Source organism: Astyanax mexicanus, chromosome 23 (assembly GCF_023375975.1).
Source record: "Astyanax mexicanus isolate ESR-SI-001 chromosome 23, AstMex3_surface, whole genome shotgun sequence".
NCBI classification, from domain to species: domain Eukaryota; kingdom Metazoa; phylum Chordata; class Actinopteri; order Characiformes; family Acestrorhamphidae; genus Astyanax; species Astyanax mexicanus.
In genome coordinates this window covers 16800375-16812926 of record NC_064430.1, presented here as the reverse complement: position 1 = coordinate 16812926, position 12552 = coordinate 16800375, and the positions used below count along the sequence as shown (strand labels likewise).

The following is a 12552-nucleotide window of genomic DNA, read 5'->3' as shown; positions in this document are numbered from 1 at the left end:
TTTATTCATTGACATTGAGTTGCTTTCCGATTTTTTCGTATTTATTGACCAATAGATTAAAATCCTGTTTGTTCACTCTCACTTTTAAAAGCTTTGTTAGCTATTACTTCAAATGGTTAATTTTACAGGTTTTCAAGTTTCAAGTCTTTAATTTTCTGTAGAACAAAATAGTACATTTAGTTTAGTTTGGTTCAGGTTCAGCGCTGCACCTCACAGAAGCTAAAATTCATGTATAGCCACCAAGTGAAGTGTTCAATATGTAGCGCCATGCAGTACTAACATAAATAAGGGAATATGTTCTTCTTAAAATCATCTTGGGGATTACCCATTTCTATGATCTCCTTCAAGACTGACAGATGGCTGAAATATTCTTACACTACAGTTATAAAACACTGTGCAATATATATATATATATATAAAAAAAAAAAATATATATATATATATATATATATTTTTTTTTTTTTACATAAATATAGCAAATAGTACTATCTAAATAAAGGAAGTAGTAAATCGGTTGCATGTAACAGAGCCTCAGGGAAACGTTCTCTGCTTTTTTTTCGAGAAGTGGATAATTTCCCTCCATCAATTCATTAGTATTCATACTTTGTTTATCTTCCTAATTTTATTATCTAGGTTAAGTTTTTAACCTAGCGTTAGGTACTTAACGCTGGCTAACTAGTTAACTAGGTTCAAGACACTTCTTTTGTCGTTGTATTGGCTGTGAGGCTTAAAACCAAACAAAATACAAATACAAATGTTCCAAAACACCAAAGCCACCTGAGGCAGGTGGAATGGCTTGTGTTGATTTTTTTTTTTTGGTTCAAGCCCGCCTTTGGTGGTGATTGGAACCCTTGGAGTTTTTTTTTTGTCACTGTATTTTTTTATAAGGATTAAACCCACCCAATGCACATGTGGGGTCCTGTGGTTCTGGAGTCTGACAGTTTGTAGCAGGTGAGGTGGCCCTCTGTGGTCATTGGGACTCTAGGGGAGATTTTTTTGTCATTGTATTGCCAATGATTCTTAAAACCGAACAAGAAACAAATGATCCAGAACTACCCAAGCTGCCCGTGGGTTTCTGTGGCTCACAGGTAGAGTTTGCTACCTATGTGACAGGTGAAGTGGCTCGTGTCTAAAAAAATGTCTGTTCCAAACTGCCCTTGGTGGTCTTTGGGACCCTTAAGGGTTTCTTTTGTCATTGTATTGAATGCAAGGCTTAAAACCAAACAAGATACAAAACACCACAGCCAACAATGCAATCCTGCAATTAATTCATCTTGTGTGATAACACTTTAACGTTGATAGCCCTAGTAAATGTGCCTCCAGGACAAGGACTGACTGAGTTAGTGTTAATAGCGGTGGTCCTAAGGGGCTGATTTCTAAAAATAGTTTAGTGATTTTCTCTAAACACAAATGATAAATTGGAAAAATCACCTGACCCAGCATGATTTTAGATCCCCGGGATTGGAGCTCACAAACCTGGATCTAAAGCCTGAAGGCCCTAACGAAGAAACTGGCCATGTGTAGAGCTGAACCTGAAACTTAACCCTTGTGTGGTGTTCGAGTCTGTGGGACACGTTTTCATTTTTCATCAAACGATACAAAAAAAATATTTTTTCTAACTCAAACTCATTGGCATTGGCTCATTTTTTGTGAAAAACATATATCAAAACACATTTTCGATAAACACACACTGTACACCCCCCCCCCCCCCCCTACACATTTATATTACATACAGTATGTTTGGCCAAGGGCTAATAAACATTGCTTTGTAAATTTGAAACTAAACAAATTTTCTACTCATATCTTGAGTTTAATAAATTTTCTTTTATATTTTATTAAAAAACGAATAAAAAAAAGAGTAGCACTTTTATAAAGAAATGTAACATAAGAAAGGTAAAGGGCAAATATTAACCATGTAAGCTGTTTATATTGCTTGCAATTTAGGTGAAGCAAGCATGTGTAAAGCATTTTAATGTAAAATTGCTTAATTTTGCTGAATTAAATACAAGTAACAAAGTAAACGAGTAACAAAAATATGAACACCACACAAGGGTTAAACTAAAAGTACTATTTTGTTCTACAGAAAAGTCAAGAAACTAGAGGAACCTGAAAACATGTCTGATGAACCATCTGAAAGAATAGCAACCAAACATTTGGAGAGTGAGTGTAAAGAAATAGGATTTTAATCTGTTGGTCCAAAAATATGACAGAATTTTTATTAAAAATATGAAAGCAAATCAATATAAATGAACAGAAGACTTTTGTGAATGTGAACAGACTTTATTTTGTTTGAAAATACTTTACATTGAATTGCATATATTATGTATTATAAAAAAACAGAAAAACTAGTCGATAGATTGCATAGAAAGATGCACATGTAATATTTCTCAGCATTATAGATAAATTAAAATAAACAATACATTCATATTATTATTACAGTAGTATCAAAACAGCATATCAAAACATCAAACATTAAGTACAAGGTTGTCTTTTACTGTAAAACATAACAATTAACAGCAAAGAAGAACACACACAAAGGGTCACTGAAATGAAATAATAACTAATACTGTTTGAAAGGAAAATGAAAAAAACATTGCTATGATACATAACATAACTTACTAGTTACTGCAATAGCAGTTACAATATGAACATCGACTCTGAACTATCTCTGAAAAACGTGCTATTTTCCTCTGATCCAAAAACTGCTCATTCTTTGAGTTGTCAATTTCATCAAAAAGATGTAGCATGTTGCAGTAAACTCAATACTATAATAAACTGCTGATTTTTTGTTTTCCTGCAGGTTTTCTCTTAAAATGACAAAACTTGTTTAGATTAAAGTTAAAGTTAGGAGCTAAAAAAAATAAAAATAAAGCCAATTTATGTTTAATCTAGGCAACATTCAGACTAACGTTCAGCTGGCACTGCTGTCTACAGGTCTAGTATATTAATAAAAGAAAGCAGACATAAATACTTTATGCATAATAATAATAATACATTACTTTTATGAAATTCAACTTTTAAAAAAATGAACAATGCTTTTTTTTGTTTTGAACTTGTACAGTGATGAAATGTTATGTTTAAATACATTTCAAAATAACAACTTAAGATTTTCAGATTTAAAATTTCAGATTGATCAATATGAATATATTTATCAGTTGTTTAATATTTCAGTCTAATTAATTTAAATTTATAAATCTGACAATTTTTTTTTTTTATATCTTCAACAGCAAATCACACCACCTCACAAATTGTAAACGCTGGGGCCAAATTTCCTTATCACTGGACAGAAATATAATTTATTACAATTAATTTCTTCCCTCAGACTTTGACATTTACTTAATTGATGAAAAATATAATTAATTTTTTCATAGTTTTTGTTTTCAAGTATTATTTTTTTTTAGCATGAAAATTAGTCGTCAACAAATATTTAGTCACAGTTTTCATTAATGAAATGAACACGGATTTAAATATACTAAATGCTAATTCAAATTCACAAGTATTCTTGGACAGATCAGTATCAAAGTTTAATTTCAACGACCATAGTATTTATTACTGCTGATGATTTAAACTACTAATTTTTCTAGCTCAAAATGACTAAATCCAGTTCCATTAAAACACATCTACAAAATTATTCAACTCGACTATGAGCCTCAGATTTATCGGATTGGTGAAATAATACACTCACTCTTGAACAGACCAAACTGCAAAAGAAACGCCCTCACTTATTTTTGGAATAGACTAGGAAGCAGAAGTTTTCCTGGGTTTCCGATGTTCGATTTCCCACGGTCATGGATTTTGCAGTCCGGATGAACCAACCACGGTATGCGGCTGACTCGAAGACACGATAATCGCTTCTCTCGGTCTTCATGTAGAAGACGAAAGGCCACGCGTCCGGGTCATCCTTACAGATATTGCTCAGCTTTTCCTTATCAAAGGACTGTAAGAATAAAGAACATAAAGAATAAGAATAAAATAAGTTCACCCACAGAGACAATCAATGAAAATCCCAGTAAATAAAAATCTCTCTGTGAAAATATGAATTCGGTGAAATCTTCTAAATATGATAAATAATCATTAGAATCAAAACTTACAGTATTCTAGTAAAATGACCCTTAAAACAGTTAATAAACCATAATGAATTCATTCTGCTACGATATATGAAATCATTGCTAAACACATAGTTGAAATGAGACCCTTCAGCAGTGGTTTATGACGTACCTCGATAGTCAGGCCAATTTTCTGATCTTTGCAGGTGCATTTTAGGAAGTTTGTGCTGCCAGTGAAGTTCAGCACAACAGGAGATCCTCTGCTCAGATCTTCAAAGATATTAGAACAGTAGTAGAAGATAGTGATGTCCTCTGAAAGACAAAATATATAACGATTTTAAAATCTGTACATTTAAAGAACAGGAAAGTAAGATATAGTTGATGTTGCATAGTTATGAGTCTGGTGTGCAGCAGAAGAATTGCATTTTAGGGCGTTTTCACACCAGCACTATTTGGTCCAGTTAAAACGAACTCTGGTCCGTTCGTAACTTTAGTGCGGTTCGATTGAGCAGGTGTGAAAACAGTAATCGCACTCGGGTGCGGATCAAAAGAACCGGACTGAGACCAGCTAGAGGAGGTGGTCTTGGTCCGGTACTAAACGAACTCTGGAGCGGTTCGCTTGTGGTGAGAACGTGATCCGGTCTCGATTTGATCCAGCTATTAAATATAAGCCATTTATTTGAGCTAAACTGCTGATAAAGCAAGCACAGTTTAAACTGATATATTAGCCAGATAACGCTAATTACCACAGCTGTGAACAAACACTGTGTCCATACACGCACTGTCTGCGCTGCATTCACTGCTCACAGCCGCGTGACTCTGTTTATTATGTAGAAATCTGCGCTGCACGTAGAAACACATTGAGTTTGAAAGTGCAGCGTTTCAGCATTCAGTGTTAAAGCACAGATATTTGCGCTGGAACACAAAATCTTCTCGCTGTATTTAATTTTTCGTATATTTATATTTAACGTACTCCCGTGTCAGACAGCTCTGACCAATCAGAGGACACAGGCTGCTCGCGTGGTTTATTGATGCGCATTTTGGTGCGTTTACATTTATGCCTATGTGAAACCAGACCGAACAGAGCGTGAAAACGCTCCAAGTAAACACACTCATTAACTGATTCGAACCAGGGAAACAAACTACAGGTGTGAAAACGCCCTAAGTGATACAATTTGGCCAATGGTAGGATAGTGCAAGAGGTGTCAAAGAACTAAGTACAAATACTTCATTCATGTAAATATTTTTTGACAGCTTTTTACTTTTACTTCTTACTCCTTACATCTTAAAAAAGCCTTGTTACTCCTATTTTATTTCAGCTTGTACTCTTCCAGCTTGTCTTTAGCCAGTGCCAAGGCACACTTGCAATAAATGGCTACAGAATTTTAGACTTAAAAAGCAACATGCAGTTCGCCTAACCGCGACTTTTGTGGAAAGTCAGACAAAAGCAAAAAGGTACTAAACTTATCTTTTAACTACTGCAATTTGAAAAAAAATTAAATAATAAAGATTTTAGATACAAAAGAGATCATTCTCTTCATTAAAGAAAGGACCGGGAAGTTGATCCAATCAATAGAAATATACAAGTGGGAGGATCGTTTTAAATGTCTGTTCTTAGCTTGAAGATATAAGTTGGCTAACCAGTCCAAGTGAAACCTCAGAGTACAAAAATAACTAGTTTGGTGAATCACTATTTAAAAATACTGCAATTAAACCATTAATCCAACTTAAACTATTTCTCATTTGTCACAACCTAAAAGAACACTTAAAACAAACTTAAAACCTAAACGTAAAGAAATCATCACCACAGCAGATACTTAACAATCAACTAAACGATCAAACTCTCTGAGGCAAATAATCATAAAAAAACTACTACAGCTTAATCATAGTTACACTTATAGTTAATTCTGATTAATGAGAATCACAAATTAATATTGCGCACTAAGTTTTTGTCCTTAATGACATTTTTTACTTTTTCCTGTACTTTTACTCTTATACTCTTAAAGTAGCTTTGAAACAGGACATTTTTACACTTTTACTTAAATAAAAAAAAAAAGCTTCAAGTTAAAACCTTTATTTTTGAACCCTAGTATCTATCCTTTCACCTGAGTTATGAATGTGAACACTATTGACACCATTGGACAGCGTTTAGAAAATGATTCAATGAATTATGCCTACCTGAGAAAGGCACATTCTTGCAAGACCATATTTTAACCAAACTGCACATCACAACATCTAGTTTGGTTTTCATCATGAGGGATTGGCTGGAAACTGAGGGAAAAAGAAATAGAAATTGTTTTTTATCACATTTACATTTACAAACCACTTTCACTTTTACTAAACATTAAATATATGATATCACATGATATATATTTGATATGAAATGTGGATACAACCAAACTCAGCAGTAGGCTTGGAGCCACGATGCTAAGCTAACAGCTCTCTGCGATAAAGTAATCGATTTATGATATTAGAATGAAGTTAAAATAGAGTATGTTTTCTTGTTTGATATGATATTGTATGTGTATGATTTCTGTACTTTAATCTGGTTTTTAGTTATGAGCCGATTTGTTTGCCTCCATCACGTTACAGGAACTAGAAATGTAGCGCTGGGTCAAAAGACATCAAGGATGTCAATTAATCATCGTTATTTTTTTAAACATTGTTTTTTTCTGTGATTAATTAATAGAATAAATAGCCATATTTATTATTAGTATATGTATGTAGGTTGTTCTGAACCTGCATTATGAAGCGTAGAATAAAAGCTTAGCCGTGATGCTAACAGTGGGGCACAGAAATTCTCCATTTGGTTGCTTCTGGTTAATTATCCAGTTTTATGGTACGAAAACCAAAATCTCAAATAACTATTTGCTCACCTGATGTAACCTCACTCTTCGTTGCTGTCACGACTACCTCACTGGTGTTGCACTTATTAATGTTGCAGTTGCTGCAGGGATTTTCAGGGTCACAGCCTCTTCCACATACAACTGCCACATTAGTCTTTGTCATGGACACCAGGACCAAGTCTTCCTTGTCTTCCATTTCATCACTCTCCCAAATGCGCTCAGTTTTGTTTTCTTCTTCTGCCTCCAGACACTCTTCTCTAACCATCTCCAGCTGGAAGCTCAGTGTGATCTTTTCTTCTCCAATAGCACGGATGGAGTCGGCTTCTAGACAGTGATCTTCTTCATTGTCAGCAATGGCTTGATGTATAGTCTGTTGTGAAAAGAAAAAAAAATTTTAGAAAGATGGGTTGCTACAGTAGCTTGCAAAATAATTCATACTCAATTTACTTAATTTTCATGTCTTGCCACAGACGCTCAATGGGATTTAGGTCAGGACGTTGACTGGGCCATTCTAACACATTAATATTCTTTGATCTAAACCATTCCACTGTAGCTCTGGCTGTAGGTTTAGGGTCATCGTCTTGCTGGAAGGTGAATCTCCTTCCCAGTCTCAAGTCTTTTGTCACCTCCAACAGGTTTTCTTCCAGGATTGGCCTGTATTTAGCTCCATCCATCTTCCCATCAACTCTGAAAAGCATCTCCACAGCATGATGCTGCCACCACCATGTTTCACAGTGGGGGTGTTGTGTTCAGAGTAATGAGCAGTGTTACTTTTCTGCCACACATAGCGTTTTGCATTTAGGCCACAGCATTTTCTTGGCTCCTAAATGGCTTGTGGCAAACTTTAAATAGCACTTCTTATCTATTATTTTTTTCAACAATGGTTTTCTTCTTGCCACTCATAAATGCTAGATTTGTGAAGCGCATGGTCTTCATGATGCTGTTTGCTCACTAGTGTTCTCTTACAAACCACTGAGGTCTTCTCAGAACAGGTTCTGAGACTCAATTACACACAGCTGGACTCTAATTAAGTGACTTCTGAAGGCGATTGATTAGCACTGGATTTTTTTTATTTAGTGGTATTATTAAACCAGCTGTCAAGCATCAGCCTTTTAGATTTTTCAGATCAGGTTTCGGATTATTTTTCTTCTTCTGCAAAAATTATCATTAAAGTATTCAAAAAGGTGAAAACCAATTTTAGTCTCGTCTTTCTCTAGAGCTTATAAAAAGCAGGTAAGGAGAGAACGTTTTATGAGCTGCTCATTGGTTTTCAATACTTGGTTCTGAAGTAGCACTTCCCCACGGGTTTTATTGTTTATATACAGCGCACCTGATCCAACTAATTAACTAATTAACTAACTAAGAGTCTTGCAACACTCTTGTTATGAAATAATAATAGGATATTAGAGCCAGAGTAGATCATGGTACATTTAACATTTAATTACATTTGAAGGCACAAACTTTTGTACTTTTCTAAAGTGGAGGTGTAAATATGGGACTTCTGCTTTACCTATAGCAAAATATTGCCCATAGTATGAGACTCTCCAAACAAACTATTATACCCTGATGCTTAATGCCATCTGTGGGCAAGAGGGGTTGTCACACCTTGTATTCAGTGTATTCAGTGTAACTTTGGTTTATTTAATAAAATTATAAATATTCTGCATTTATGTCCATCCCCTTCATCCTACGTAACAGGGGTACAAAGCCCACCAACATTGAGCTGTGGAGCAGTGGAACTGTGTTCTATGGAATGATGAAGCTTCATCCAGTACTCCTGGGATGAGTTAGGGGTTTATGATGATGGGGTGGGGTGATGATCATGATTCATATTTTCCGGTTAAATATTGTTGCCATTAAGTTTTATTAATTTCAGTTTGTTTTCTTCAGTTTATTTACTAACACTTACTAATTGGTAGTCATTTAATTAGACCTTTATTAACACTATTACACTACTTCATATATACTTTTAAGTGTATAAGATGGTGTGGCATGAACTGTCTCTTTCAGTGTCTGCTACATACAGCTTTGGATCAGTTTCCCACAGTGAAAACTATCAAGAAGAGGAAAAGTGTTTATTTTATTAAATGTAACACCTCTTAAAACAGGTGTTTTATACAAAGCAAAAGACAGAAGAACTTACTCACCAACATAGGAGATTCTGAACTTAGCATCCTGATGAACTCCTTTGGGGGCATGTCCTGAGTTTTCTTATTATTTATCTTGGAGATTTTGTCTCCCTTCCTGTAGAATGAATGATATAAAGATATATATTTTAAATGTGGTTAGTGTTTTGTAATTTTTCTCATGTTTCATTTGTCAATTCAGTATAGCATATTAAACTGAACAAACTTTTATTATGTCTAATAATAATGTGCCTGCATGGTTGAAAAACATGGCTAAAATGCCTTATGATGGTAAAATGAGACACCGGGTCCTACAGGCTGACTTTCCCAAGAATATATAAAGAGTGTCTTCTAGAATGTCTAACAGCTTCACAGTAATCCAATAGCAGGACAAAGAATCAAACAACACAAAAAACACCCCAAACCCCCAAAATCCGCAGCATTTGATAATAAATTGCCTAATAATGTAACGTCAAGGTTAAACATGGTGCATCACAGGTTTTTGCAGGCTGGTTGGGCACGGCGTTGGGTACTGGGTGCCCTTTTATATTTTTTATAGAGTTCGCCACTAGGCATCACAATTTTTCATGAAAAAGTGAGTGAAGTCCACTAGCAGGGCGGCTGGACTTACTGTTAGAAAAAAATATCAGGGCACTGATAGGGTTCACTGTTTGTTTCAAAAGACAATTACAATATAAGCTTTGGAAATGGTGGGTTTTAGACAGACCTTAAGCTGAATATTTTGCTAAACCTGGCAACCCTCTTCCAAGCTGGGAGGACATTATTTTCCTATCAGAGTAGCGAGAGGTAGTAAAGAGAACACTAACATCCCTGCATGGAAGAGAGAGTCATACATACAGAGACTCATCCTACAACGTGGTGCACCTATTTCACAGTATATTTGAATGCTGTTAGTATTATTTATTATACACTCTGATGAAGATGAATGATTTATGACCCCTGATTTATGATTCTACCAAGTTCTGTCTGACTGTCAGGCCAGTTGGATTTAGAATATTTATTAGTTTTTCTGTGCAGTGTTATCTCTAGGTGGTTTTACACATTTTCTTCCAAACACAAAGTTAATTATTTTAAAGTATTATTGTATATACCTTTATTTCAGTAATTCGGTTCAAAATGTGAAACTCATATTTTATATAGATAAATTACTCAAAGAGTATTTATTGTATTTATTTATTGTTGATTGTTGATGGCTCACAGACAATGAAAACCTAAAAATTAGTGTCTCAGAAAGTTTCAATACTATATAAGACCAATTCGTACTGTTGGCAATGTGGGCAGTGTGCCAAGTCCTGCTGGAAAATGAAATCTGCATCGCCATAAAAGTTGTCAGCAGAGGGAAGCATGAAGTGCTGTAAGATTTTCCAGGAAAACACTGCACTGACTTTGAAGGTGAAATAACAGTGAACCAACACAACAAGTCTGGTGGTGGTGTTGGCGCTGTGTTTTACAAAGCATGACAGCACTTCTTCCAAAATGCCGGTGCATGTGACCCAACTGTAGCTGATGTACTTACTTACAATCAAGAGGCAATGTTAACTAATAACAAGGTTGTTACAATGTTGTTGAGAAAATATACACAATGCTGCAACAATGTTGTAGCTTTGGGGGAACTGATTTAAAGAACTATTTACTCTCAGAATGTAATTTTAAGCATATTAGTATTCAGGAAAAATCTGGCACAAAAAACGTGGTACCATTTCCCTAAATGTTTTGCTGAATCAACAATAAATGTATTGCTGCTCAGACCTTACCCCTCACGAACACCCAGCAGCGAGACCTGCTGAATTGGAAAAGAAACATGACAACATTCCTGTTCCTTACCAGTGTCACAAAATGCGCCTTATAATCTGGTGGACCTTATTTATGAAAATAGACAAGAAAATAGACGTTTATTGATAGTGCGCCTTATAATCAGGTGCACCTTTTTTTCTCATTTTTGTAATTGGAAATGTTTGCATTTAAATTAGTTTGTTGAAACTACCTTTAGGTTTGGCTCTAAAAGTGAACATTAAAAAGATGTCTTAACCTAAGTTGAATGTAGGTTTAACAAAAATAAATATTGTATCTTATTGTTTTATGGGAGTTTAAGTCAAAATATTTTATTGATAGTTGTACTAAGTATGTGACAAATAATGTTTAATTTCAATTTGATTTGATTCTTATTTGCACACTCGTTCTCAATACATTTGATCCATTAGTCCATTAATATTATATAAAGAATCACATATAAACAGATTAAGTACTTAAACATTTTGTTTAGTGTAGACAGATCCCACATACTTGAAGGTACTGGAGGAATGTGTCAAAGCGTTCTCCACTTCATAACAGTGCTTCTCATCAACCAGTGTATGACAGAGGGAAACTCCCCCACAAAGAGGATTGCCCTACAAAACACAAACAGCACAAAGCACATTTAGCCACAGTATGTGAAAGATGAGCTGCCCCACTTTCAGTTCATGTCAGATCTTGCTTGCAGCAAAAACAGAGTGTGTATGATATGCAGTCTTAGGCAGTTTAAAAATGGTATGTACAGCTATCAATTGTGACTGAGCAAAAACACATACTTACTACAATATACAAAATTATGAGGCATACATTCACAAATGAGAAATGCACTGTGGTTTTATGTGTGTCAGTGGTCACGTGGTCATCTCTGAAACTCTTTTGGGGAACCCCAGTACGCACAGTTACTATTCACTACCTTGTTTTTTTATCATGAGACCTTCATTAATAAATAAAAAAAAATTATTATGCAACCGGTGGAACTGAATTAATCTATAATCAATAGACTGTCTTTAGAGTTATTTTACTAAGTGCATATTTCTTAAGAACATTTCACCAACTTCCTCACTGAAAACAAGGAATATTTCAACTTCCACTTTTAACTGTTTGGCAACATAATAGTGATTTGGATTCCGTAAATGTTTTTTTTTTTTTTTTTTTTTTTTTACAGCTAAAAACACAAAAATCTGCTGACAGAAAAAAACAAGTTAAATCAAATTAACTAAACTTCCTGACTGCCCTAGACACATAAACAATATATATTGTACTTAGAAGTAAAATATAGCAAAAATATTGAGTACCTGTTCCATGTTGCTCTCTCGGTAGACTCGGTAGACTCTCGGTAGACTGTCGTCTCTGGAAGAAGCACGGGGGGAGTCTGCTATTATAATACGCTGAGAAAGTGGGCAGGACACTTTCAGTAATATATTCAGAAGTGAGCTCAGGTTGTGAAGCATTCTCAAAAAGGAGGAAGTGGCTCAAAGCCACAGGTGGAACATACAGCAATGCTACAGATAGCAGAAACAATGCATGTCTGTCTTTAAAAAGGGAAGTTACACTCTCTGTGAAAACTGAATGGAGAGGGACTATTATTTTACAGTAGTTGAGTCACACTCACACCTACAAACAGTACATTTGTAAAAATCAAACAAACATATCAGCATCCCAGCTGGCCACCAATGTCGTAATTGACGTTAATTTCAGGTTGAATATTGGTCATCAGATGAC

The 12552-nt window shown here is 35.0% G+C and overlaps 1 protein-coding gene across 1 annotated transcript; it reads right to left on the bottom strand.

The window, feature by feature from the left end:
• Positions 1-2307: 2307 nt before the first annotated feature.
• il1fma (interleukin-1 family member A) lies at positions 2308-12348 on the bottom strand. The gene is made up of 7 exons (XM_022668219.2): positions 12126-12348; positions 11323-11426; positions 9040-9136; positions 6923-7262; positions 6225-6317; positions 4219-4358; positions 2308-3937 (listed from the first exon to the last, which is right to left on the bottom strand). The coding sequence occupies exons 1-7, from the start codon at positions 12279-12281 to the stop codon at positions 3719-3721; spliced, it is 1149 nt and encodes a 382-aa protein (XP_022523940.2). The 5' UTR covers positions 12282-12348; the 3' UTR covers positions 2308-3718.
• Between the last annotated feature and the right edge of the window lie 204 nt (positions 12349-12552).

Excerpts from the sequence above, each read along its gene's own strand:
- il1fma (XM_022668219.2), bottom strand. The coding sequence starts at position 12,281 with ATGCTTCACAACCTGAGCTCACTTCTGAATATATTACTGAAAGTGTCC. Across the intron at positions 11,427-12,125 it reads GAGAGAGCAACATGGAACAG|GGCAATCCTCTTTGTGGGGG; the intron begins GTACTCAATATT and ends TGTGTTTTGTAG. Across the intron at positions 7,263-9,039 it reads GTTCAGAATCTCCTATGTTG|ACTATACATCAAGCCATTGC; the intron begins GTGAGTAAGTTC and ends TTTTCACAACAG.